A 26,566-nucleotide genomic window follows, 5' to 3' on the forward strand; every position below is an offset into this window, starting at 1 on the left:
CCAGCGGAGACAGAAAGCTATAGAGTGTGAGTTCAGCTCAAGTTTTGACCTAAACTTGGCAAATTCCAGCTTGAGATGGTGCAATGTACTTAGAGAAACACTGCATGCAAGCACACGGAAAATAAACATGCATATACACACACTTTTCTCTTTGCTTGTTTGTTTAAACCCTAATGTATATCTTAGGTATAAATATTTTTGAAAAGAAAATAAATTCAGATCCCGAGTCAGTGAAGGAGGGTGGGACACAGGCTAAGCAGCTAACAAATTTTTCAAAGCAAAATATATGAAAATGATTTTTCCTCCTCTCAAGTCTGAGTTCAAGGTTCAGTGCTTTTCCAAAACATCTTATATTCCCACCAACAGCAACACTAAACAGAACAAAAACTAGAAATACATAAAATAAACTAGAAGCAGATTTTTCCGAGTCCAAACACAGAGACCGGTAGGGAAGGGCAGACAGAAAGCAGCTCCGAAAACATCCAGGCATGAGATTGCAGAGTTTGCTAAAGAAATATTTCCTTTTGGTGCCTGAAGTCTACTCTGCTCCTTCAGATCTGGCACATTTTGCTCTGCAGAATATCTCATGGCTTAATAAGTTTGTTCCCTGGCCACAACCCTTGCTGTCGTTTCCCAGCAAATCACTTCCAAGAGATGTGCAACGATCTTTCCAAGTAACTACAGTATTAATACTGAGAAGAAATATTAAGTCAATTTGGTTTTTCCACACAGATGCCTGTGATTTTTGCACGTACAACTGGCTAGAAACAAATAGGGTATTTTTCATTTTAAAGCACTGCTGTTTCTTGACTGAAACCATTTTCTTGAGGAGAACTGAGACGAGGGGTCTGCGGTCAACCTTGAAGCAGCAGCTTTTGTTTTTAAGTAAAAAAGGAGAAGGAGTTGGTTCATTATTGGTCCAGAGCCTTTGAAAAGCACCAGGAAAATGTGTATCTTGTGCACGGGCTGAGAGGAGGAGTCATCTCTCAATCCACAAGAGGCAACCTAGGTAAGCAGCTGGTGGACTCAGGAGACACTGACAAGTGATAATTAAAAACCGGCAGATCTAATTGTGTAATTAATATTTTATTTGTTCAGTTAAATTAACTATCACCTACATAGCAATCTTTTTCTCATTTTCTGCAAAACCTAACAGGCAAGTGGACAGGAAGGTAATTTTAAAAGTATGTTTGTATCACATATTCAGCTCTGTTATTCACACCTTCATGTCTGGGGATGCAAAAGATATTGTAATGCCAGTATCTGAAGCAAAATAAAGCAGCTCAAAAAAAACCCACCCACGAATGATCGATTCTGGGAATTCACACTAAATTCTAAGATAAAGTTATGCAGACTTCCCTCAGGATGAAGAATTATTCACTGCAAAGTTAGCAGTAGGACTGGCTCCACCGAGACCTCGTATCTTAACAATATTAATTGCAGCAATACTGCCTCCAGCTTATCTACATTGTACCACCGTGCTAGACATAATAGCACTCATAGCCTACACGGGGAGTGGCAAGCGGGAGCAAAAATAAAATCAAAGCATCTTTTTAATTCTTAAAAGTTACATGGCCTGTTTTTATTTTAAAATAATTAATTTACACGAGCAATTAATGTTGAACAAACAAATGCACTGATGTTTCATCATAGATTAGGGTTTGAAAATGAACATCTTCCCAGTTCATGCTTACAATGAAGATGGGTGTCCCAGTGAGGGAAGCCCCTCAATGAATGGTGTTATTTGTAAGGGATGGTGCTGCCAGGACACGTTGGGTTACTCTGGAGTCCCCTCTTGCCCTCAGCTCAGTTGGGCCCAGACCCAATTACCAACAGTTAAATTACCAAGAGTTATTCCATGTGCTGCTCTTACGTGGTCCTTGATGCGCAGTTGGGACTTACATGTGACAATCTCTATCAGACAGGGTCAGCGTGATGCAGGTCAAGCCTGAGCACGTTTATCTGCAGCGACGCTTGTGCCGCACGTGGTCACTGAGCATTGCACGCCATCCAGCCCTTTTAAATCACCAGCGAAACAACTGTTAAAAAAATTATTAGGGATGGAAGAGGCCAACTTTCAGTGAATCAGAAGTCACAGGGTACTTCCTATCACTTGAAAATGTGATGGGAGGCCTTGGTGAGCTCTCCATCCAACAGACAAGCAGGTTTCCTGGGCGAGGAGGTGACGTCCCCTTCAGCCACGGCAGCGACCTGCAGCCACATTTGAATGAAAACCAGGGGACGGGCATCGGGGTGGAAACAGAAAACCTTCTGTATCGTGCTGCCTGAACAGCAGCGCTGCAGGGCAGGATTTCCTCACTGCAAGTCACTTTTCACATCTAATGGAGTCACTAAACTATTCTTATAACACTTACAAACTATTATTCTTATAAAATCAAATAAGATACACTCAGCATAAAAAAGCCCTGTTCAAATAACAAGTGTTTTTTCTAGATGAACGCAAACAAAACAGCTGTATTTCTCTATTCTGAATACTTAAATATCACCTGAGCCTACGCATTTGTTTTGATGATTTTCACTTACCAAGTCATGGGATTCTCCCTATGGAAATGGTTTGCCATGACTCCTATTACTGTACTACCATCACAAAGATCTGGCACATTAAAATGCTTATACCTATAGCACAATTACGCTATTTTTGTAATTACACCTGTTTAAAAGGGAGATTATTAATGTTTACCCCAGGTAAAACAAAACAAGGCAGAACAAACCCAGCCCTATGGAGTTAGCATTTCCTAGTGATGCTCTAATAAACACCAGGATGGCTCTACTCACATTTCTAGTAGATACATCAACAAACTTGTTCAAAAGGCCTCTTTTCAACCATGTATTTATCAGCAGAAGGTGGCCACTACAGGTCTCAGCATTTCTATCGATTCACTTTGAAAAATGTATTATAGGAAGGAGCAATTCTAGGAAATTTTGAGACACAAGCAATTTTTCTATTAGCTCAGAAAGGATAATGTAGCAATCTACATAAGTAAGCATAGGTTAAAATAAGGAAAACATTAAATATCTGTACTGGAAGATCTGCTGAGAGACGGCTACTATATGTAAGGGTCCAGATCCTATTCTGCCAAAGACCTTTTAATCCTTCTCCTGAAACAAGCACCTGGTGTGATGACAAGTAACATTGCCTCTGCAATCTAATGCACAGGACCAGAAACTTGGAAAAGTCTGAGAGTAAATATGTGGTTTTATCCTGTGCTGTTTTAAAGTTTGTTACAATCTAAAGTGTTTAAACTTTGTGCAATGGAAAGAAGAATTCTCTTGGTAAAACTAAAAAAAATGACAATAATCCAAGAACCTTGGCCTGTTACATGGGAAGGAGTAAAACCAAAATTCCTTTGCAACACTTGGGTGAGTCTGAGCTCTGAATCAGTAGAATAAATGAACGGCAGAAACGTATTGCTGTAAATCTACGCTATCTATTCAGCACACTACACCACCTTAACTCTCTCTCAGGCACATTGCTGCTGATTTTAACCTCCATCTCTGCTAACTGCTATAAAAAGCAGGGAAAAGGCTGCAGACTGCTCCCAGCAACACTGCCTCTTCTTGAAGGCTTCACTACCCACCACTGGTTCCCCAGCAGCGACAGTGAACCCGATAACTGTTGTTAGCAACCCGGCTGGGCACAAATCTCAGAGACTCGGTCAGGCAGCACCTTCCAAGACACTGAACATCCTCACTGACATCAGGTTTTCATCTGGGCAGATGTTCTTTACCTCTGAAGTTGTGTACACACACACACAAGTTGAAATTTGGAACGCTGGCTGCATTAACCGATGGTGACAACTCCGTCTTAGCATCCGCTTCCAACTTATTTTAGAAAGCACTGCAGCTCTTTGACATTCGCTCTTCCCAGTTCAAGCTGTTGGTGCCAAGCTGGGTTCGCACTCGGGTCATCAACAGCTTTCTTCGTTGCTTTGGGCCACAAGAATGATTAATATTGCCCGTAGGCAGCCTGAATGAAAATCATTTATCAGTTGCCTTGGTTTAAGTATTCCTGGCCAAAACACAGAGAAACCTGCAGTGCAAAGTGTACGGAAATGTGTGGGAGTAGCGCCCTAGCAGAGGGGTGGGCTGCTGCGTGTTGATGGGACACGGCTGGCGCAGGTGAACAGCACAGGAGCCTCAATTAAGAGTTCTATAGGATCCGCAGGAAGAGCAATTATGGAAAGCTCCTTAAGAAAGCAGCTCTTGCAAACCCTCCATACACCTGACAATGACAGAAACCCAATTACTTAGCGCAATCGTAGGCTGCCACACGACACCCAGTGTGCAGCAGAAGCACAAAGGCAAAAGAAGATCTTTTCTTGTGTGTCTCAGGGAATTTAATGGTTCTCCAGTATTCTACTGGAAGCAAATTCATTTACGTTATATAGACACACATGCGCTCCCAAGCTCAGGAACACTTACTCTGCAAGTATTAGATGAATCAATCCGCTTTCTAGCAGCTTCTTGCCCACGTTTACAGGAAGACCAGAAATTTTAAAAACAATATCCTTTTCTTTTTTTCTCTCCCTCTCTTAAGTATCATGAAAGAACAGAGTCTGGAATACACTTAAAATTCAACACATATACAAGCTGGGGAGAATGCTTCCTCTCACCATTACTCTGTCACTGAGAGTTACACAGCCTACACAAGCAGAAGTGAACAAATGCTTAAAGACCATCTTTCTTTATACAAGACAACACTTGAATGTCACTGTTATTTGATGCAATAGTTTTTATCTTGTAGGATGAGAACACACATTTGCAAGGTCTCTTGGACCAGGGCCGTCTCCCACCATGTAGGAAGCCTGGCAGAAAGGAGCCTGGATCACGGCTGAGGCCTCTCGGTGATTCTGCAATGCAAACCATCACACAGTTCTATCGCCCAGGTTACACAGTAAGTTATCCAATCCTTTCCTATTCCTTCAGAGGAGAAATAAACTGGTTAATGCAGCATTGTCTGTTGCTCTGTATTTTTAGATAACTACTTGGGAAGCGAGTAGCATGGTAGCCAAGGTGTAGCATTATTCACACAACCTACATTTATCACACACAGAAAGTTCCCTGGAAATGTATTCTAAATCTGATAAGAAAAATCCTCATTAAGAACCATTTGCTTGTTTAATTTTCACTTATTGAGCTTTAATGTACCATAAAAGTAAGTAATAACAACAGTGCCTTAAATAAATATTGCTTGTCCTGTACTCATTAATGTTTTAGAAGAACACAAAGCTGCCTGTAGATACAGGAAGCTTCTGGAAAATAAAAACTAACCAATCACATAAACTAAAACGAGAGCTTTAAAGAATTTTTTGTTGAACACGGAGTTCAACAAAAATGTATTCTGTTCACTGTACACACGACACCAATGGGAATAAGAGCCAGTTCAAGTTCTAAGTTACCATTACTTGGGTAATAGTTTCAAGCTGCAAGGCACAGCTGTACGGGCCCAGCCAGACAGGCTATCACAGCAATGCTTTGATAGCATGGGGCCCTTAAGTGTCAGGATATAGAAAAGGCAGCAGTTGTTGGCTGTGAAAACAGTCTGATACAAACCAGATGGGGACTTACTTGATGGGCAACACAAAGGAAAACAATTGGCTCATTCAACAAAGTCAGGCCACTGCCCCGGAGAATTAACAGAAGACAATAACAGTCAACCAGAGTTGATGCAAACAAGAAACAGCCATGTGGTTACGGTTTAAGGAATTGTTTCTCCTCAGACTAAACATAAAGTTTTGATTTCTAATTCTTATATTCATTAATTTCAGTCTCGTTTACAAGCCCCCCCCCCCTTCCTCCAAAGTCCTCCATATAATTCATTTATGTAGTACCAGCTTTCACACACCTACTTAAACACGAAAAAAATTAGATGACAAAGGCAGCTCTATTAATCTAACGTTTCCTGAAGAATGCCAAGACCACAGACAACTTTCTGAACCGTGTCAAAACAACGTTACAGATACACAGCACACAGTGTGTTATTAGATACATTTGCATGCATGTGGCAGTAGAGTTACTGATTCTTTTTGATTCGAAATGCATAAAGCCCAGTAGGTCACATGTTGAGTTACCAAAGTACAGATGTCTTCCAGTTTTGTGATGAGCTCTTCTGGTTTCTTACTTAACTTTTTTCAGAAGTAAACTTCTGAGCAATTACGTTACCACATAACAGTTTGGGTTGTCAGGCTGCAGTTAAAAATACACTAAATTAGCTATTATACCCAACTTCTTGTGAAGCAATCAAAAATTTAGAAATTGGCTACTTCAGCCATAGCTCAAAAAAAAATCCCCAACCCATTCATTTTTAGAAGCTTGTAGAACATTATGATCCAAAATCTTAATTGCTCTTGCTGTTTTATTACAGGAAATATAAAAGTGACATGTGCAAAGGTATTTTGATTACAAATTACTTACAGAGATTGCGCAATAAGTCAGACCTCTAAGGGCCTTCTGCAATTTCACTCTCAGACTGAAAACATCTGAACTTTCTTTTCATATACTTCAAAATATTCCCTCTGGCAGGTTCTGCGCTGCAGCGCTCAACACGAGTGCCAACGCTTGGATGGCACATTCTGAAACACACTCACATACTCGGATACCCAAAAAAGTACGTGTACAAAATGCAGCGACACACAGATGTCTTGGATGCCTTATGGTGGCTAGTTCACAGATTTCTGAGCTACCATGTAGCATTGTGAAAACATCTCCTAAACAAATCACTCGGACCTAGGATGGGTACACAGGAAGTCTACTCTTCCTTCTAAGCGCTTCACCCTCCACGCACACTAGTGAGAAGCAGCTGGGTATAAAGAATTTAATGCATGGTTCTCATTGAACAGCCCACACTGGCCCTACAGAGCAAGGGCGTTTGTCCTTAAAGAAAGAAAAAGACCAAATGAAGCCCCACTACTCTGCCCTGGGGAGACCACACCTGGAATATTGTGTCCAGTTGTGGCCCCTCAGTTCCAGAAGGACAGGGAACTGCTGGAGAGTCTAGCGCAGAACAACAAAGATGCTGAAGGGAGTGGAGCATCTCCCATGTGAGGAAAGGCTGAGGGAGCTGGGGCTCTGGAGCTGGAGAAGAGGAGACTGAGGGGTGACCTCATTAATGTTCACAGATAGATAAAGGGTGAGCGCCACGAGGATGGAGCCAGGCTCTTCTCAGTGACAACCAATGGTAGGACAGGGGGTAATGGATTCAAACTGAAACACAAAAGGTTCCACTTAAATTTGAGAAGAAACTTCTTCATGGCGAGGGTGTCAGAGCCTGGCCCAGGCTGCCCAGGGAGGCTGTGGAGTCTCCTTCTGTGCAGCCATTCAAACCCGCCTGGACACCTTCCTGTGGAACCTCAGCTGGGTGTTCCTGCTCCATGGGGGATTGCACTGGATGAGCTTTCTAGGTCCCTTCCAACCCCTGACATTCTGGGATTCTGTGTGATTAAAGAAATATAAAGGCAGGCCCTAAACATCATCTTAAGTGATGCTAGCTTTTCACTGCTGGGGTGCTCAAGTATGAGCATGGTTTTACTCAAAAAAAGACTAAAATGCAGCCTTGGTCGCATCCAAAACAACCACCATATACTGTAGGTAGAAAAGCAATTTTTTTACTTCAGTTTCCTGCTGTAAGCACGGAGCCAAGACGCCAACAAAGCTGTTGTGTGCTGCTCTGTGTCTGAGCTAAAACATCTCCCCGGCTTATTTCCAAAAGTGCAGCCAAATTCTTGAAACCTCCAATGAAGGGCTGGGTTGTCACATCGTTGCAGAGAAGATTTTGCCTGCAGCGCTGCTATTACTCATTTTTCACATCATATATATTGAGGTCAGAACACTTTTTTTTTTTACATACAGCTGCGATTTTGGGCTGAGTCTCTTCACTAGACCCTTTCTAGAAGATTACGAATCTCGGGAACACAACGGCCTTTATCAAGCCTTAACCTCGGAGATACCGGCTGTCACAGGCTTGCGTTTAAAAGCAGATGAGAGGGGAGCAAAAACCTCTTTAAATCCCAGGTCTGCCTGTAGAGGCAAGAGCTCCAAACGCTCTTGTAAAAGTGGTTTTAGACACGGTTCGTCAGAGAACGCCTCCACAAAGGACGGCGACGCAGGGCCAGCTGGAGCAGGGGAGCACGGCTGCCCGGCTGCTGTTACAGCCACGACTCCAACAGGAAACTGCTCCCCCCTTTCTTTTCTCTTTTTTCCCTTTTTCTTTAATCAGGAAGGAAGCTTCGTCTTTAGAAACAAGCATTCCCTGTGTAATCTCCCTGCTTGCCTTGTCTCCAGGAGCGGTTCCAATTACTGAAATAAGCAACATGCGAAGCAACGCGAAGTTCATCGTGTATTTGCGCTGTAACTCGAGCCAGTGAATATTTCCCATTTATAGTTTTGATTTACGTATCAGGGTACAATGCGGCTGTTAAGTAAATAAAACTATTTTCTCCAGATTACTAATTATGGTTTTAAAAAAATAAAATTAAGCAACAGTTAGCAAATTCCATGCTTTTTACTTCTACTGAAGATACAATGGTCTGACAAGGAAAGAAACGGCAGCTGTTTGACTGTCTTCAAACAAGCACAGCCCTAACTCTTGCAATATGTACAGTGCATCAAACAAGGCCACAATACACAACCCTCAGTATATTACTTCACTATAACAACCTGAGTTAGGGTGGAGATCAGCAGATCATCCCATATTAAGTCCAACCTGCATTGATTACATAATTTTGACCCAAAACATAAATGTAATTCCACCAGACGCAGAAAATGTGAGATACACATTTTCATTGTTCGCATGTGGATGGTGACTTATTATTCTGCATCAAAACTACATGCCTACCTGATATTAAAGAAGAAAGAGTTAATGAATGTCAAAGTTGTGCCATAAACGAAGCAGAACAGTTGCCTCCCTGCGGCCAAAGCACTGGGGGGAAAAAAGGCATTTTACAGAACTGCTACATATTCTGTGTCACACGCAACAACTTTCACTCAGGTTGTTTAGAATTAAAACAGCTCTTCCTTCTTTAAAAGCAAAACGTACATTTTCGATTAGAGAAGAATGATAACAGAGATAGAAAAGTTCTAAATCTAAATAGAGTTTTTCTAGGTGTACTTTATTTTCCTAATGACAGCAGTCATGATAAAAACCAGAACACAGTAGTCCACAGACCAAATTTAACCCATCTCCATCATTTACTACTGTTCTTTGCAAATGCAGTCACCAAAAAGCACACATTTGCAACTGGTATTTCAGAGATGAGGATTTATTGTATTTTACTTTCAAAATTAGTTTTATGGAAGAGGAAGAGGGTTTGAACTGAGTTTTACATTTGCACATTATTCAACGCTGTTACAAAACGCAGTCCCATCTGCAGTGAGCAACAGGTCACACATGACAACTTTAATCTTCACTCTCCAGTCCTGACCCTATTTTTGAGAAGAAAGCTGCTTTGGCAGACTCATTTCTCAAAATCAGCATGTTATCAAAGAGGAGCATTACCATTATTTATATAGTGTTCTTCATTTGGAAGACATCCTAGATAACATTCACTCCATGCTGTTGCCTTATTTGAAACTTTCCTGGGCTCCTAGTCTTAAGAAATGAATCACATGGGCACTGGAAACATGTATTTATATTTAATTACAGGCAGTCTTTGTGTCGCTGTATTGAGAAGCTGGTGCTGGAAAAACTTGGCTTCTCTTCAGTGCATAAAAGTAGAAGGTCTTTTTAGTCCTAAAGTATCTGGATAAATAAGCAAATGAAGTACTTTGGTAACGACACTGTTCAAGAGTATGAAAACTGCTGGTAAATCAAGCCCGCTCACAATGCAATACGCAGTAAAATTTAAAAAAACAAGATTACAATTTGACTGTGGACACCAATCATCTAAATATCTGTCTTTATTGGCTAGTTAAGTTCTACTAATGATTTTACAGCTACATCTCAGTGCAAAAATTTACGAAGCATTAAAGAAGAAAAACAAGCTTAATGGCTGAAAATGACAGCTTTTGTAAATCCCCCATCTCCTTTATAAAAGAAGTTTGGAGACAGATAGTCAGAACCTGCGGGTTACTCATGGCTCACATGAAGCCACCTCCACTTGGCATACAGGCTTCTGGGTCTGGTAGTTTCTCTTTAGCCCGGTCACTCCCCACACAAACATCTCGCTCCTTCCCATTTTTACAGAGTGCTTTAAAAACCTGAATTGAGAGCTCTAAACAACAGGTAAAGCTGAAGGGTGTCCAGCTGCCTCTGCCCAAGGATCACCATAAAAACCAAGGAAAGCAGAAGCTGTTCCTCCTGCTGCTTCGCTCTCAGACGTACACAAGCCACTGAATTATGAAGGGCAACATCTGCCTTCCCTGCCAACCAGAAAAACGAAACAAACCCAGCACATACTGAAGACAGAAAGCCTACATTTCTCCTATCGCAGTGCTATAAATGTTTCTTCAAGCTGAAATATGTGTTTGTAATACTCCCTGTCTTCACCTGTCACCATACAATATCCGTGCAATGTGTTGCCAGCATCCAAAGGCGTCAAGACTTCCTGGTCTGATACTGATGCCTTTTAGAAAAGAAACGCATATTTCACACTAAAAAGGAAATGTGAGATAAGAGGCCTCTTTAAATGACTGTTAATCCAAATGAGAATGATAATCCTGAAAGATGCTGTAGCGCACATGCCAGTGGAACTAAGACAGGGTGGGCAGAAGGTCTACCTGGGATGGCTGGAACGGCTCCTGACTCCGGTTTAGCTGCTGTTCACGTACCAGGATAAAAAAGATCGTGACTGAAGAATGGAAATACAGCTTATTCAGCAAATGGTCCTTGCAGGCTGTAATCTCTGGCATTGCTCCTGGAGGTAGTAACTCCAACCAAATGCTCTGCTGAATAGGATAGTGCTATTTCTTACAACACGTCTCGTTATAGTGACATACTGAGGCACATCATTGAAGAACAACTAGGAATGTCAATTTAAACTCATCTGCCATTACTGCTAACAAATAGGCACGCGAATTAAAGTAGTACAAGACTATAAAAATCAAATGCCTCTTTACAATGTTATGACAGAAGATGATGTGTAAAGGGATTTCAGACTCCATTATATGTATATAAATGAGTAGCAGGTTCAGGAGAGACTATTCTGATCGTTTTCCATGACCTACCACAACACACAGGCCACAGAACAGCTCAGCACACTTACTTTCTAGATGCACATCAGTTCTTTCTTATTAAACCATGGGCTCAGAGCTGTGGAACCACTAATTTGTGAGAAACTTCTCCCTCCAGAGAAGAACTAACTGGAAACAGCCCTCAGGCTGAAGAATTAAGTACATGGGGAGTCTCTGTCCTTAGGTGGCTTGCCCAAGCCCATTAATTTTGTGTGTGTGTGTGTGTCCCCCATTTATATAAGCAATGTTTCCATGAAAGGGGAAAGCAGGTCAGCCTAGTCAGCTTGCTACCATCTGCTTTTATTCAAAGTTACTCAAGATCAGTGCCAGTGGGACCAGCGCCCATTTAGGGGATTTATTGTGTGTGTTTATTTTTTGCTCTTTACAATGAAGGCAACAGCAATTACTGTAAGTTTGTAAAAGTGCACACAAATCATAACACACAATACAAAGCTGCTTCAGTCAGATCCTTGCGTGTTTACGAATCCTGCACAAGCTGTGAGAAAGGCTGCTTTGGCACAACAATTCGGAAAGATTGGTGAGGAGTGTGTTAGTGTCCAAGAGATCTGAGACTTTATATCATATTTGCTATCAAGGCCATACCCTGCTTGCAATGCACAGCGACTCCGACTGATTCACCGCCCTGCGAGAATCTTGCGCAAAAGAAAAAGCATCACGTTCCAGCTTGGCTCCCAGATGGGCTGACAATACGTGGATTTATATAACTGGAAATTGGTAAAAGATCAAAGGTGGACCATCAAAGTGGAAATAGCAATTTAGGGCACTCAGCTTGTACATTCCAACTCTTAAGAGTGGATATGCAGCAGCAAGAGGTATTCTCAGTGAGAATTCTTCCTAGAATATGCCTGGCCGCTAGAGACACAAGCTACAAAAAAAGCCACAACCCCAAAATCAACCCAAAAAAACCCTTCCAAACTGGCAAAAAGGGAAAAATATGGAGAAATCCACTTTCCAGGGATGAGGCAGCGGTGCTGCATGCAGAACTGCCTGGCAGTCTGCACTGCTTTGCTTCCTGCAGGGAGTCACCAATGCTTGAAAAGCAAATGCAATTATGAATCGAATTTATTTTAAGAAATTCTAATAAATTTGGAAGTACAATCCTTTACATTGTTAAGATATAGCTAAGAACAGAAGATCCTCAGAACCCTCTAGTGTCTGTGTGATGTGCCACAGACAGCGGATGCTCAGCAGGCGCACGTAGTGGGCAATACAGGATATCTGGAGGCAAAAAGGACATACACACTCCAGAAGGTACATTGCAGGCTCAATGCAGCAGCATCAGGGGTTTTCAGCTTATCAGTATGAAAAAGAGACTTGTCCCTTACTATTTGCATATTACAATCCCCATATATGAGTGAAATACCAAGCTTAATTTTGTCACCGCTCTGAACTTCAGGTTTATGATATATAAAATGCACTTTGAGGGTCACCAGAATAGATCACCTGCAATCCTTTAAAATCCAGGCTTGAAGAGGGGATCAGATGAGATTTCTGGATATCTACCTTGAGCTCCAGTAAATCTGAAAAAAGACAACTAAAAACCCACGTATTTGACAGCCTCCATAGGAAGTAATCCTTTAAGTAGCAATCATGTCAGTTTGAGTAAGTTTCTCTTTCCCTTTCCCCAGAGGAAAACCCAACTGGTGCTGGAATTTCAGTGAAAATCCCTGTTGCTGTGTACAGACCAGAGGCGGGACTTGGCACAGACACACACACTGAACCTCAGCAAAATAAATGTACTTTAAACACAAAGATCTGGTCAAAAGGGAGAAAGAAGCAACTCTACCTGCTTTGACCTCCTCAAGCAATGGGGCTACAGCTGCCAGCCTCACCTCCTGAACTTCAAACTTCTGTGCAGAAACACTCCTGAAACCCACACTGGAAAGTTTCCTGCTTTATTCTTTTTACTGTGTGAAAAGTGGTCAGTAGGTCCAGAGAGGTTCTCCTGCCCCTCTACTCTGCCCTGGGGAGACCACACCTGGAATATTGTGTCCAGTTCTGGGCCCTCAGTTCCAGAAGGACAGGGAACTGCTGGAGAGAGTCCAGCGCAGCCACCAAGATGCTGAAGGGAGTGGAGCATCTCCCGTGTGAGGAAAGGCTGAGGGAGCTGGGGCTCTGGAGCTTGGAGAAGGGGAGGCTGAGGGGTGACCTTACTAATGTTCACAGATATATAAAGGGTGAGTGTCACAAGGATGGAGCCAGGCTCTTCTCGGTGACAATCAATGTTAGGACAAGGGGTAATGGGTTCAAACTGGAACACAAGAGGTTCCACTTAAATTTGAGAAGAAACTTGTTCCTGGTGAGTGTGGCAGAGCCTGGCCCAGGCTGCCCAGGGAGGTTGTGGAGTCTCCTTCTGTGCAGACATTCAAACCCGCCTGGACACCTTCCTGTGGAACCTCAGCTGGGTGTTCCTGCTCCGGCGGGGAGATTGCACTGGATGAGCTTTCCAGGTCCCTTCAAATCTCTGGCATTCTGTGATTCCCCCCAAAGATTAACCATACACACCTCCAGCATGGAGCAGAAGCCAATTTTTATGCGGACTGTGCAAGGGAAACTTGAACATACACAAAAGTGTGCAGGTTACACAATGGGTATAAAACATCACCTGTATGGGCACCAAAGGGAGACTAAAAGGGGAAGTTTTCTGCCTTTGTACACACCTCCCACAGCAAGAGACTCCACAGAAGGTCAGGAAAATGACAATACACAGCAGTGAGAGAGCTCTGCATCCCTCTGTGCCATTCAAGGAAGTGTGAGTAAGAGAAAAATTAACACTTGATCTCTAAGAAGCTGAAGAAAATTGCCAAGTGAACAAAATCCCTAATGCATGTAGATCAGAAAGGAAAGAGCCAGGTGATAGGTGGTGTGGAACTGGACTCAAGAGGAGAATGACTTCTACCTACAGCCAGTAAGCAGGAAATCCTCAGACTGCGAGGCGGTCTGAGCTCGCTTGGCATAGTTTTCTTTAAGTATAAACTGGTTTTTTTTTTAATTCTTCATTTTTTTTATCTTGACTACTTGGATTTCAATTACTTAAGACGCCTCAAAAAGTCAAATAACATTCCAGGAGTCTAAAAAACCTACCAGGGAGATTTGTGCTTCACCTGCTCTCCACACTTGTTAGTAGTTCCTATTGTTCGCACCTATTGCACGAAGAAGCAAGAGAATGAAAGGTCTAGAAGATAAAAGGGTCATTTCCCAGAAAGGGACCTTTTTGGCAATGAGTGCCATGAAACCCGCAGCAATTCCTGGTGCTTGGTTTCCCAGGACCCAGACCCAAAGCAGCAGAGCACACCCACAGCAGAAGGACATTGTTGTCTGCATTAACAATTCTATACAGGACTTTCCCTTAAGCTATAAAAAACAAATAAATCAAAAGTTCTGTTTTAATATTTTGTCTGAAAAATATCTGGAACAACTCAACGGGAAAAGAAGCAACCATTGATATAAATTGCACTTCTTAACAGATAAATAATATTTACAAAAGCCAAGAAATTCAAACCCGCTGCTCTAAACATAACACAGCTAAATATTGACCTACAGTAATTTAAGCTAGAAACTCTCAAGTGTGGCTACTGAGGGGTTTATGTGCGGATAATATGCAAAATGCTCTTCAAATGCATATCTTCTCCTGCATGGGCTGTCACATAACTGCTATGGTCACATGTGCAGCAAAAGCTAATGAAAACTCTTTGAGAAGTGGTGTTCTAAGCTACTTGGAGCACCTTGAAGCCAATGGCTACATATAGAAAAGACAGAGTTTCTGTGGGAAATGCAGCTTTGCATTTTCAGACTTCGCCAGATGTAAAATGTATTAACTGAATTTCGTCAACAAGCCATCTGATATCGTGGGGAGGTAACTGTATAGCAAAACCAGAGTCAAAATAGACCAGAAATAAGAGTTCTGAAGAAGCACTGAAAAACTTACCTAAACCTCTAACAGGACATTTGCTTGAAAAATGCCATAATTATAGCTAAGTGATGCCATTACTTCAATTCTGAGATCTTCTCTCAGGAATCAGTCAAATTTAAGGAGCAATGTAGGCTATGGAAAGGATTCCCACCTCTCAGGTTGTGGTGGTGGCCTCTCCAGTGTGACAGAAAACCTGTTCTGCTTCACTAGCTGCTGTTTTCAGGGCGGTACGGACAGTCCTCAGCAAAAGCCTTCAGTGAAATTCAGCCCAGAAAAAGAAACAGCAGGATATTAAGGAGAAAGTAAACTTTCAGTAGAATAGTTGTTCAGATTCTGACCAAAGCAGTTCCAGTTCCAAGAAAAAATAAAGACCTTTAGCCTTATCCTAATCTTCTTCCTTCCTTGAAGCATCTGTTAGAGATTTGCCTCATGCCACAACAGTTTTAAGAAAAAAGAACCCAAAATCTAACTCAGAGCAATTTCTGGCTGAAGAAGAGAGGCAAAGAAGTATTTACTTATATCCAGATTTTCAACATTACGGTTTTCAGTACAGCATAATGTCACTCTTAACAGAGAAACAGCCCATTTTCAATACCGATCAGGGACTCTGGAAGCTTTACTTTTTTAATACAGATTGTTTTAAGGGCTTCTTGCCCTCTTACTCATTTATTGCACAGATCATCTCCTTCCACAAGCAACTCTGCAATCTCTCTGTGGCAACAAAGCCAATTGCTTAGTGTCCCAATATTACTTTCCCATGTACTTACGGCTGCCTGAATATAATTCACTAGCTGGAGATAAAAAGGAATTACTATCATGAAGTTGTGCTCTCTAGGTCACATTTTGAGAGTCTGTGCTGTAGAAAAAATAATTAAGTGAAGATACATCTACCCCTTGGTTCTGAGCTGCTCATATTACATTTTACAAATGCTCTGCAGTCAAGCATTGCCACCTGTTCTTTCATTTTAATTTAAAAATTCTGAATCATGTTAATGTGAGGCCGAAAATGCTGGAAATATGTGAATTCACCAACCACAACAATTATTATCTTATTAAAATTATGAAGATATATGAAAGAATGGTCCAAAGATTAAAGGGTATTATAAAACCAAAAATATATATGCACGTATATTATATCGTACGAATATATGTTTTCAAACCACTGTCTCCACTATGTCTAGAGAAGGCACACATTTCAATTAATAATACATTCAGGCTTTATTTTCAGTTGTAGCTTTCAGGAGACATTACCCTTTCGGGCATGATATTGTAACAGTCCTACTGAACTTCGACTTTCATTAGGAGACATCAATCAACTTTCTTTTACTAAAAACACATGTTCGCTGTAGACCACAAAAATTTCTCAAACAACAAAAGAAAGCTCTATCGTATATACATGTATGACCATAGACAAAAGAGGAATCAAATCTTGTCATGTATTTATCAACTAAATTAAAAAGGCTTTTTGCATACCCAAGTCCAAAACAATTTCCCTTTTCTCCCATATACCCTAAATTCACACTTCATTTCAGGGCTCCTGATTTTCTAAGCTCTAATACCCATGCAACCACTTACCCTTTAAACTCTGAAAAAGTACCTACATGATCCTGCCTCTGAAATGCTTCTTCATTCCCAGGGGAAAATTTTCTCCTTGTCCAGTGCTATTTCTATAAAAGCAACCGCCTGACATTGAGTTTTCATAAACAGGGTGCTTTGAACTTACAGTAACAGATGTGCTTCATTTTAAAATGTTGTATTTACTTAAACCCACGTATACTTATCATGTTGCCAGTTTTCATTTTTCTTTCAAATCATTCTTATTAATTTTTAATCAGTCAAAAAGTTGAGCATAAGTTCGCTGTGGTGCAGCTTATAGAGACGAGACCTTCTGCTTAAAACTGACAGGCAGCTGTTTCCATTCGCAAATCCTCTAGATTTTTATTGCCTCATTAAATATGTATACTTTCAATGAGATTTAAATTATTCTGATCTATAAATCATCTTTTTCGGTCATCCCTCTCAAAGAAAATCGACTAGTGCCATCTCGTGGTCAAATGTTTTCATCTAACGCCCATCGTTAACTGTGCCCAAATATCTGGTTTTACAGCACGGGTAAATTATTTCAAGATAATTATTCCAGAAAATAACTACTTCCATTAAAAAAATAAAAATTACTTTATTTCCAGCCCTCTCTACCACCCTACTCAGTAATACAGGATAGAAATGCTGTGTTGTTAACACTTTAAATTGAGGTGCAAAAGCATGAAGTGCAGTGTTAGGAATAGCACCCCTCTTTCTGGGGAAGAACAAAAGGAAAAGAATGATTCCCATAACCACTATTAAGGAAAACTGCTTTTAAAGTTGGGAACAAATTGATCCTGAAAGGCACATAAATTCCTTGTTGGCGATTTCAACAAGGCCAAGTGCCGGGTCCTGCACTCTGGCCACAACAACCCCCTGCAGCGCAGCGCTCCAGGCTGGGCACAGAGTGGCTGGAGAGCAGTCACGCAGAAAGGGACCTGGGGGTACTAATGGACAGGAAGCTGAGCATGAGCCAACAGTGTGCCCAGGTGGCCAAGAAGGCCAATGGTGTCCTGTCCTGTATCAAAAATAGCGTGGTCAGCAGGACAAGGGAAGCGATCCTTTCCCTGTACTCTGCATTGGGGAGGCCACACCTGGAGTATTGTGTTCAGTTCTGGGCCCCTCAGGTCAGGAAAGAGATTGAAGTGCTGGAGCGGGTCCAGAGAAGAGCAACAAGACTGGGGAAGGGACTTGAGCACAAGCCCTGTGGGGAGAGGCTGAGGGAGCTGGGCTTATTTCGTCTGGAGAAGAGGAGGCTTAGAGGTGAGCTCAGCACTCTCTAGAACGACCTGAAGGGCAGTTCTAGCCAGGTGGGGATTGGGCTCTTCTCCCAGGCAGTCAGCAACAGGACAAGGGGGCATGGGCTTCAACTCTGCCAGGGGAAACTGAGGCTGGAGATTAGAAAGCAATTCTGTGCAGAGAGAGTGGTCAGGCATTGGAATGGCTGCCCAGGGAGGTGCTGGACTCACCGGCCCTGGAGGTTTTTAAACTGAGATTGGACATGGCACTCAGTGCCATGATCTGGTCAATGGACTGGAGCTGGACCAAGGGTTGGACTTGATGATCTCTGAGGTCTTTTCCAATCCAGTCGATTCTGTGATTCTGTGATTTAGAGCTCATAACTTATTGGAAAGTAGCTTTCCTTCAGCAATTTGGATTTTCTGAACGCTAGAGGAAAAATACTGCTCTTTTTATTAGAAAATATCATTGCGATATTTTCCACCCATATTAACTAAAAGAGTTAACCCCATTTTTTAGTAAATCAAGTCTTTATTTACCCACTTTAACAACACGTGTTGACAAACGTCCCTACAGCAAAACACATACATGCACTACGGTTGGCCACTGCAGTTCTGAAAGCTTTTCCACTCCTTGCACATAGAAGCCAAATTTCATGTTATTCTTGACTTTCTTCATACAGAAACCATGAGGTTCCAAGTCTCACAACCAGTAACAACGGCCCAGGGCTTTGTTACCACTCATAAGTAGTTGAAACAAAATAATTCCATCAGAATTACAATTACATATTAAAAAAATGTATGGAAGAAGTTCAAATAATTATTTTAAAAGGGCTTGAAAGAAGAATTTGTCTATACTAGAGTGATGTAATTATAACTGTGTATATTGTAGACATGCAGGCTTTTAGATTCCTATTCTTAGCACGTAAGATTCAAACTGCTCCATATCTCACTCTATCACCTCCAGAAACTTATTATCTGCTAAAACAATTAAATACAGCAGTATATGCACAGTTTATGTTATTCCAATGCTAACTTGAACTGTAATAAAAAAAATATTCTCTCCCCCTCTTGCATTATCCCTAACACTTTTAATAAACATTGATAACTAACCTCTAAAAATAGCATGGTTATGCATAGATAATACACAGTGCCCTTCACAAACAAAAATCACTGTTACACACTGCAAACCAGGCCATTTTAACTCTGAAAATCTCTGTATATTTTTGCACATTCGCATGATCTGAACTTGTGTTATCTTTCAGTTCTCCTCTGGTACCCTTGGGTTTTCTCACACGTATGAACCACTGCCATCTAGCACTACATTATGGATATTTTGTCTGCTGAACAGCATTCTGTAAAGCAATTAAGATTCAGTTGACGACGTAACACGCACATTGTAATGCTCTTGGCAAATAAAAAATTAAATAAATACTCAATGCAAGGATTCTGATGACTTGCATACAGATGTGTTTCTAATCCTTTCAGTGTACCCCAACAGGATCATAACTGCATACAGAGATTTATACACACTATACATAAACATTTGGAAATTTGGGGAATTTGGCAGTAATAAAAATAATTTTTTTTAAAAATCAGGAATTTATTATACATGAGTATGCAACAATATTCTAAAATGATGTGATTAACTGAAAGAACTATGCTTGCTTATTAACATCGATTTACCTTCTTGTTGCATCTCTTCAGACTTGCTTCTCACGTGAATAACTCGGGGTCTCACAGTCTGAACCTGTGCAGCTCCTCCGCTTTCCCCCTATAGATCATACATTAAAATCATATTACAAATCTGACTATGTCAAAGCCCCGTGAAATTCTGTGGAGCTTCAAGAAACATCCAAAGAGGTTTTTAAAGATTCATTAAGGAATATGCACTTGTTCTTCTCCTTCCTTTGGACTTCCAAAGAATTCAGATCTGAATGAGCCTATTGCAGTGCGTGTGGCAAAGCACCAGTTAGACCTGAAGACACAGGAGCCCTCCAATTCCTACTCAAAACAAAGAAATATAAGACAGAAAGAATAAAAGATTTCTCTGTCTTTCTTCAATACCCAGGACTTCTCCTGAGGTATTATCCTCCTGAGGAAAAAAAAAGTTGGAGAGGAAAAGTAACAGGTTGGAAAACCCTTGGCAATTATAAAATCTGTTCCCTTGACCACACTTTAAAACCATTTTCTGCTCTTCCTGATATTCTCTTCAGGATCTAGGTCTACAACAATGCCAATGGGAAAAGTTATTTAGAAGAAACAAATGCTCTACGTGTTACAACGGAAATATCCTATTTATCAAGTACGTTTGTTGTCTGATGCATTAAGCAGAACAGGAGTTGAGGCTCAAGGAATTCCACTACATTTAGATAGGAAACATAAAAAGCCCAAAACGAGGTCATGGAGACCTACCCTGTTTCCCCGAAAATAAGACAGGGTCTTATATTAATTTTTGCTCCAAAACTCATTACTTTTTTACATGTATAGCTGCCTGGATGCTATTTAAATTGACTTTTTAATGAACTGCAACTAGGATTTATTTTTGGAGTAGGACTTATATTTCAAGCATCCTCAAAAACCCTGAAAAATCATGGTAGGGCTTATTTTTGGAGTAGGTCTTATTTAGGGGAAACAGGGTAGAAGACTTCAGCATTCTCTAAGACAAATAAATTTAATGTCATCAGTTATGCTGTTGATCCCACAGAAGCCAAAAATATAGATGAAAAGAAGAAAATCTCTATGTCTGGCAAATAAGCACGGGGCCAACTACGCAATCAGAGCTTCTGACTTCTTTCAGCCAACAACTGTCTCCTACAATAACCAGAATGGCAACAGTAATGATATTGTTGACACGATAAGAAAGAGTTGAGATGACTTTCTGAAAGCAGGAAGGTCTCATGGAAACATGATCCAAGGCCACCAATGTTACAGAACATTAAATGCAAGCTGCACAACAGAATACTCGTGACTTCATTTGAAGTGTTTTGGTGGGTTTTTTTGTTTCGTTTTGGATTTTAAGGCAACAAACCAAAAATCAGTTTAAACTGAACTGATGTGCAAACACAAGTTGAGAGATAACACATAGATTCACGACCCACAATTATGCATTCCTGGAGGACTAAAATAAAGTCTTTTGAAATACTAAAAATGTAAGCTGATGAGAATACCAAAGTGACAATCCCACTTAAAAAATGTTGATTGCATAAAAACATTCATACTTACAGAAGAACATTATGAAAATATTTTGCAACTAACTGATTTTCTAAGATTTTAACAATGCACTTGGGACTTCAAATTATTTAGATTTACCATATTTGAAATGTTTAGCTGCACAAATATGACTTTCAGTGTTCAAGTCCCTCCCACGATCAAAATTATTTATCTAGAATAGGAACAGCCCAGGTTCCCTGTGGTCATCTCTTGGTTCTTCGAGATAAGAGCACAGGGGCAAAGTGGCCACAAATAACACTTAATTCCTGTATTCTTGCACAAGAATGGACAGAAGGGGTCAAATTGAAGACGCATTCAGTCTGGCACTCTAACAGTGGTTAAAAGCACCCATAAATCTCACAAAAATCCAATGTCAGAAATGGAGGGGCAGCCGAAGAATTTGGGTAGATAAGAAAATTCCTGCATGACTTAAGCCATTTGTTTTGGCGTGAGTGACCACACAGATTTAAATTTTCATGACTAGAAGGTGGCATTTGCTCCTGTCCTACGTGAAACGACAAAGCTCTTTCTGTTGGTCAGGACCTGACCCGCACACCCATGCCAGGGAGCAAACAAGTGGTTTATATACAGCAGTTCCACAGTGCTGTCCAAAAATGATGATCCTGTTAAGATGGACTGAAGAAACTGCCCAAGCTTTGCCATAACAAGTCCTAACATCGAGAAGGATCGTTCCCAGTTAAACCAGAACAAAGCTCTACCAAACCCGAGGCTCAGCCGGATTCTTCTTGAAATATTGTGAGTTTCCTTCAGCCTCTCAGCACACACCATGAGAAGTCTGGTTTTGCTGCTAAATGGATTAGTCGTCTCGCTTTGTATGTAGCTGATAGAGTTTTATTTCAATAAAGGCAAAACACTGCCTAGAGATGAAAAACAAGAGGTAAAACAACTGATGTGAGAGTCAGTGACGAACTTGGGAGGAAATCTTTTAAGAAGTTGAAAGTTGTTATCGCCTTAAACATCACATAGAATGAATCACTCTGAAAGCCTGAGGATTTTCTTTGCTCTCTTGGCTCATATAATATTACCAGAAATTCTGTTTCCCACCGCAGGTGACAAAGCAGATCCAGCCATAGATCTGAATACAGATGCCATCCCTACTTGAAACCGGGGGAAAGGTTCATCATTGTTATATGGTAGGTAGATGCTGTCAAAACAAGCTTTCAAATCTGCTGGTGCAGAGAATTAGTTTTTTTCAGAGAAAGATGTACAGATCTAGTAGATAATCTAATGAAGGATGGCTTTGCTCCACCCAGGTTATACATCACTGGGGTTATTGTTTATAGATAAGGTCACGTCATAGAAAAGCTAAAAATTGAGCCTCTGAGAAACAGTGATTTAGAGTTTTACATCAGGAACAGCCATGTAATAGAAGATATTATTTGGTTTGAGGAAAAAACAAACCAAACCAAGAAACAAACAAACCAACCAACCAAACAAAACAACAAAAAAAAAACCCCAACCAACCAACAAAACCCCACAACAACCAAACCACACACACACAAAGTTTGAGGGTTTGGTTGTTGGTTGGTTGGTTTGGAGGGAGGGTGTGTTTTATATCCCAGCATGTATATAAGCATCTGAACCCCTTGCATCAGATGCAAGGAAAGGTGTCTAAAGATAAGATAATACATAACTAGCTGCATATGTGAGATAATATATAACTATCTATGTATTTTCTATGACAGATACTTTGTCAGGTGACCTTACATTTCTTGTGAAGGCAAGACTATGAACATGATTGACCTTACACAATTTAAATTATCATTTGCCTATATCCAGGCAAACAAAATAATCAATCGTAACCCCATCAGCTAATTCTCCAGAGCACAAAATGCAGGTATCACGGGGTTCTTCATCACAGCTCTCAATGCTAAAAGAAGGAAATATGTTTTACCCACTCTGTCCCTTTTACTTTTGGCTAGTGAAACGATAGCAAGGATATGAGCTTCACCCCAACAGAATCCAGTCTTGCCTGTGAACAATTCCAAGAAACATTATGTTCCAGTGATCTCAAAGAGGTGTAACATTTAAAATCCTCTTTGAAGATGCAACACATCACTTCAGATGACATATTTATGAACTACTCAGATGCCAGTGGCACAGTATGCATCAAGGTTCAAAAACACAAAAGCAAAGACAGATCAACACAAGAAACTTTCAGTTATTTTTAATATAGAACATGAGGAAAGGACAGAATGCATCCATGGTTATTACTTTCAGTATATTATTACTTTCAAACACACTGTGAAGCTTAACATATTAAAGAACAATCTGTCACCTCCTTTTCAGCTTTTGCCACTTGCTATTTGAATTTTTCTTCACTTAGTGAGTAAACCATCATCTCTAGGTAACAACACATACTCATAAAGTAGCAATGGATTAACTCTCTAGGTTTCCAGCAGAGATCATTAGGATCTTCCTCTGCCTTCAAGTATTCTGAGGTACATCATCATCATCATCACCTGTCCAACCCTGCCCCTACAAGGACAACTGAAGCTCTTGAAACGCTGAACCAGTGGTGAGGCCAAACCTTCACTGTAGCTTCCTCTCCCATACATCTATCATGTTATTCTTCTGTATTTGAAGCACTATGCCCCTAAAACATTGGAATGCCCTATCTGACCTGAGGATTTATAGCACCACAGCCTGTGAGACCAGAGAAGTTGTGAGGAAGTGCAGAAAAGGTAAAAGAGAAGGTCTGAGCCCAACAGAAAGCAGATCGTAAGGATTCCATCCCAGTAAACACAACCATTTTTATTACACACATGTACTTCTGACCTCAGTTTCTCAGCTGAATGTGTCACTGTAAATGTACCTGTCCTGGTTTTGTTAAAAACCAAGTTTCTCATGTAGTGAATTCATCTCTCAGCTAAAGCCTTCATATTAGCTGCACTTTCCTGGAGAACCAGATACATGTTTTGGTAAACATAGCAATGGAATGTGAAGTTATTGATAAGCATGGATGGACATCTCATGAGAGGGGCAACGAGAAACAGGTCACCAAGAAACTGACCAACTGTGTATAACATAACATTCATGTAAATACTTCATATAAAAGTGGGAGATCACGAGGATCTCACCCTTTTTTCCGTCCCTTTTGCTGACATTAGGAGAGGACCTTGCTGGTCGTCCCTGTGAACGGAGGCCTAGTGAGAGACTGAATCCAGCTCCGGTTGGCTGCAGAGTTCAGTCCAGGACTTTGGGTGCTGGCTCTGCAGTTGCTGAGACTTACAAGATTGGTTTTGTATATTTTGTGTTATTTACTCTATTCTTATTAGTAGCATTAGTAAAACATCATTAATATTTCCAACTCTCTTCTCTCTGTCCTCCTTTTCCTCCCGATCGCCTGTCCTTAGTGAGAAAAGGGGAGAGGGAGAGGCCGAAGGTGGAAGGTGGGGGAGAGGAGGTTAACAATACATCTGCCAGGGCTTTATTGTCACCCCACAATCAAAACCCTCGACAGCACCACTTCTGCAATGTCAGTCACCACAGAGAAACAGGAAGATTTATTTTCCTAGGTTTTAGTTTGCATTTTCTGAGCAGTCACAGAAAAGATCCTTTGAGTTTACCTGGGACAGACCCTCTGAGAGAGATGTCGCTCTGCAGCTTGGTTGGGCTGCTTGCAGAATGGGATCTGAAACCGGTGGCGACTCCAGTTCGGCCATAAGCATCGGACCATGGCTTGCACCTGTATCTCTGAGTATTTCTGCTGAGAGAGGAAAAATAAAGAGAAAAAAATTGCTTGATGAGCTGGAGCAGTCATCTCACGGTCAGCTCATGTGGCAGGATGTGGAGTCTTTCAACAATGGGACAGGTAACGTTAAAGTGAATAATTTCATCCTTACATGGCTCACTGTGTATCCCTTAAATTGTTCTTATGGGGAAAAAAGAATTAAGAAATACATGTCTGTGGAAATTGAAAAAAATAAGTCAGTTTTATCGCCCGCAGATTTCTAACACGGCAAGCATTTATGAGAGCTTCAAAGCCATAGAGTTCATCACACCATTATATGCTTAATGAGCTTTATCACTCATATTGGAAAGAGACTGGAAAGGCTTCTTCATGAAGATGTTTCACTGTTATGTGAATGCAAGGAAACCTGTATATAGTCTTTTTTGAAGAGATAATTTGCTACATAATCCAGCATTTATCATGCTGTTGCAGCCTGTGAGTGTGTAAAGCATCTTTATGAAAAATGTACTGACAGCTCATGAACTAACTTTAGCTTCTGCTATCATAAAGAGCCAAAGAATGAATTTTAAACTGTAACTATTGCTTATCTAACCATAACTATGGTTCACTTTAAGACTAAACGTGCCATATTTCATGCATTTTCGTTTCTATATCCATGACTTTAAGCATTGAAAACAAGGATTTATAAATGTAAGACTGATCATCAAGATGCTTTTGTATACCTACATAAGTAACGCCTTCTCCATCCTACAAACAGACATCAGTTTTCATAACACAAATGAAAACTGGTCACAAAGCTGACGATACCCATAGACACACAACCCTCAGAATTCTTACAGATACCTGTGAGTGACTCGTTCTGACAGAGAAACTGAGTATCCACTGCAAGGTGATATATACACAGATATACAACCTGATATATATGAACTGTAACTATTATTTACTTTTACTCCTAAAGATAATTCTGAAATAAAATGATGGATCTGCACTGTAATTGTTGTGGTTACCAGGAAATAGCACTTAGTCCTGCCTTGCAACAGACACAAGAGATTTGGAAGAAAAGTGGAAATGATCAGATCATTCCTTCTCCCCTTCCACCTCCCACCAAGAGCAGATTGTTTCCTGTTCAGCGTTGAGTTCGCTATCAAAAGGACTTGGAAACAAGATTTTGTGTTCCTCCCTGATATGAAAACACTCCTGTCTTGAGAGTAGATCTTAGCTGTTAAATAATCTTGTTTCCTTAGCAATGTCAGTGAATCCTGCACTGTGCGTTCAGAGCTGGGGAGGGAGGTTAAAAACCATCAGAATGCAACAAAGCTCAGCCTGGGATTATTACAGACTATGTAAAAGCATGAGGCATTGCCCTATGGTAGTATGTTCAGGTTCCTCACCTCCTCTAAAAACGACTGGAACAGAAACAATACTGCAAGATTTAGAGATTTAGGGTTAGAGAAATACACCGCTCCTAGATTAGCGTCACATACAGGAGCTGTTTTTGGAAAGTGTCAGGTATATATAGGACAAAGAGCATCCTAAGTTAAATTAAGTAGACTTTTAAAAAGTATATAGAGGAGATACAAACATGTTATGCTAGATATAGTTATGGACAGTCTGGGTAAGAAAGAAACAGGTCCTCCCAATAACTTGCATCTTCTTACTCTCTCGATGGTCCTGAGCATTACCAGAAACTTAAAACAG

The 26,566-nt window shown here is 40.8% G+C and overlaps 1 protein-coding gene across 15 annotated transcripts in view; it reads right to left on the minus strand.

Moving 5' to 3' along the window:
* KIAA0586 (KIAA0586 ortholog) overlaps nucleotides 1-26,566 on the minus strand; it is a 119,484-nt gene that overhangs the window by 49,231 nt on the left and 43,687 nt on the right. For 12 of the 15 annotated variants that reach the window (XM_071809774.1, XM_065839351.2, XM_065839350.2 and 9 more), the window contains exons 29-30: nucleotides 24,744-24,883; nucleotides 19,627-19,714 (exon numbers count right to left, since the gene is read on the minus strand). In XM_071809774.1, coding sequence (XP_071665875.1) covers nucleotides 19,627-19,714; nucleotides 24,744-24,883 — 228 coding nt within the window. The remainder of the gene's footprint in view (nucleotides 1-19,626; nucleotides 19,715-24,743; nucleotides 24,884-26,566) is intronic. The other 3 variants (XM_071809773.1, XM_065839349.2, XM_065839352.2) reach the window with 2 other exon arrangements.

This window comes from Patagioenas fasciata, chromosome 5 (genome assembly GCF_037038585.1).
Source record: "Patagioenas fasciata isolate bPatFas1 chromosome 5, bPatFas1.hap1, whole genome shotgun sequence".
In the NCBI taxonomy this organism is placed as follows: domain Eukaryota; kingdom Metazoa; phylum Chordata; class Aves; order Columbiformes; family Columbidae; genus Patagioenas; species Patagioenas fasciata.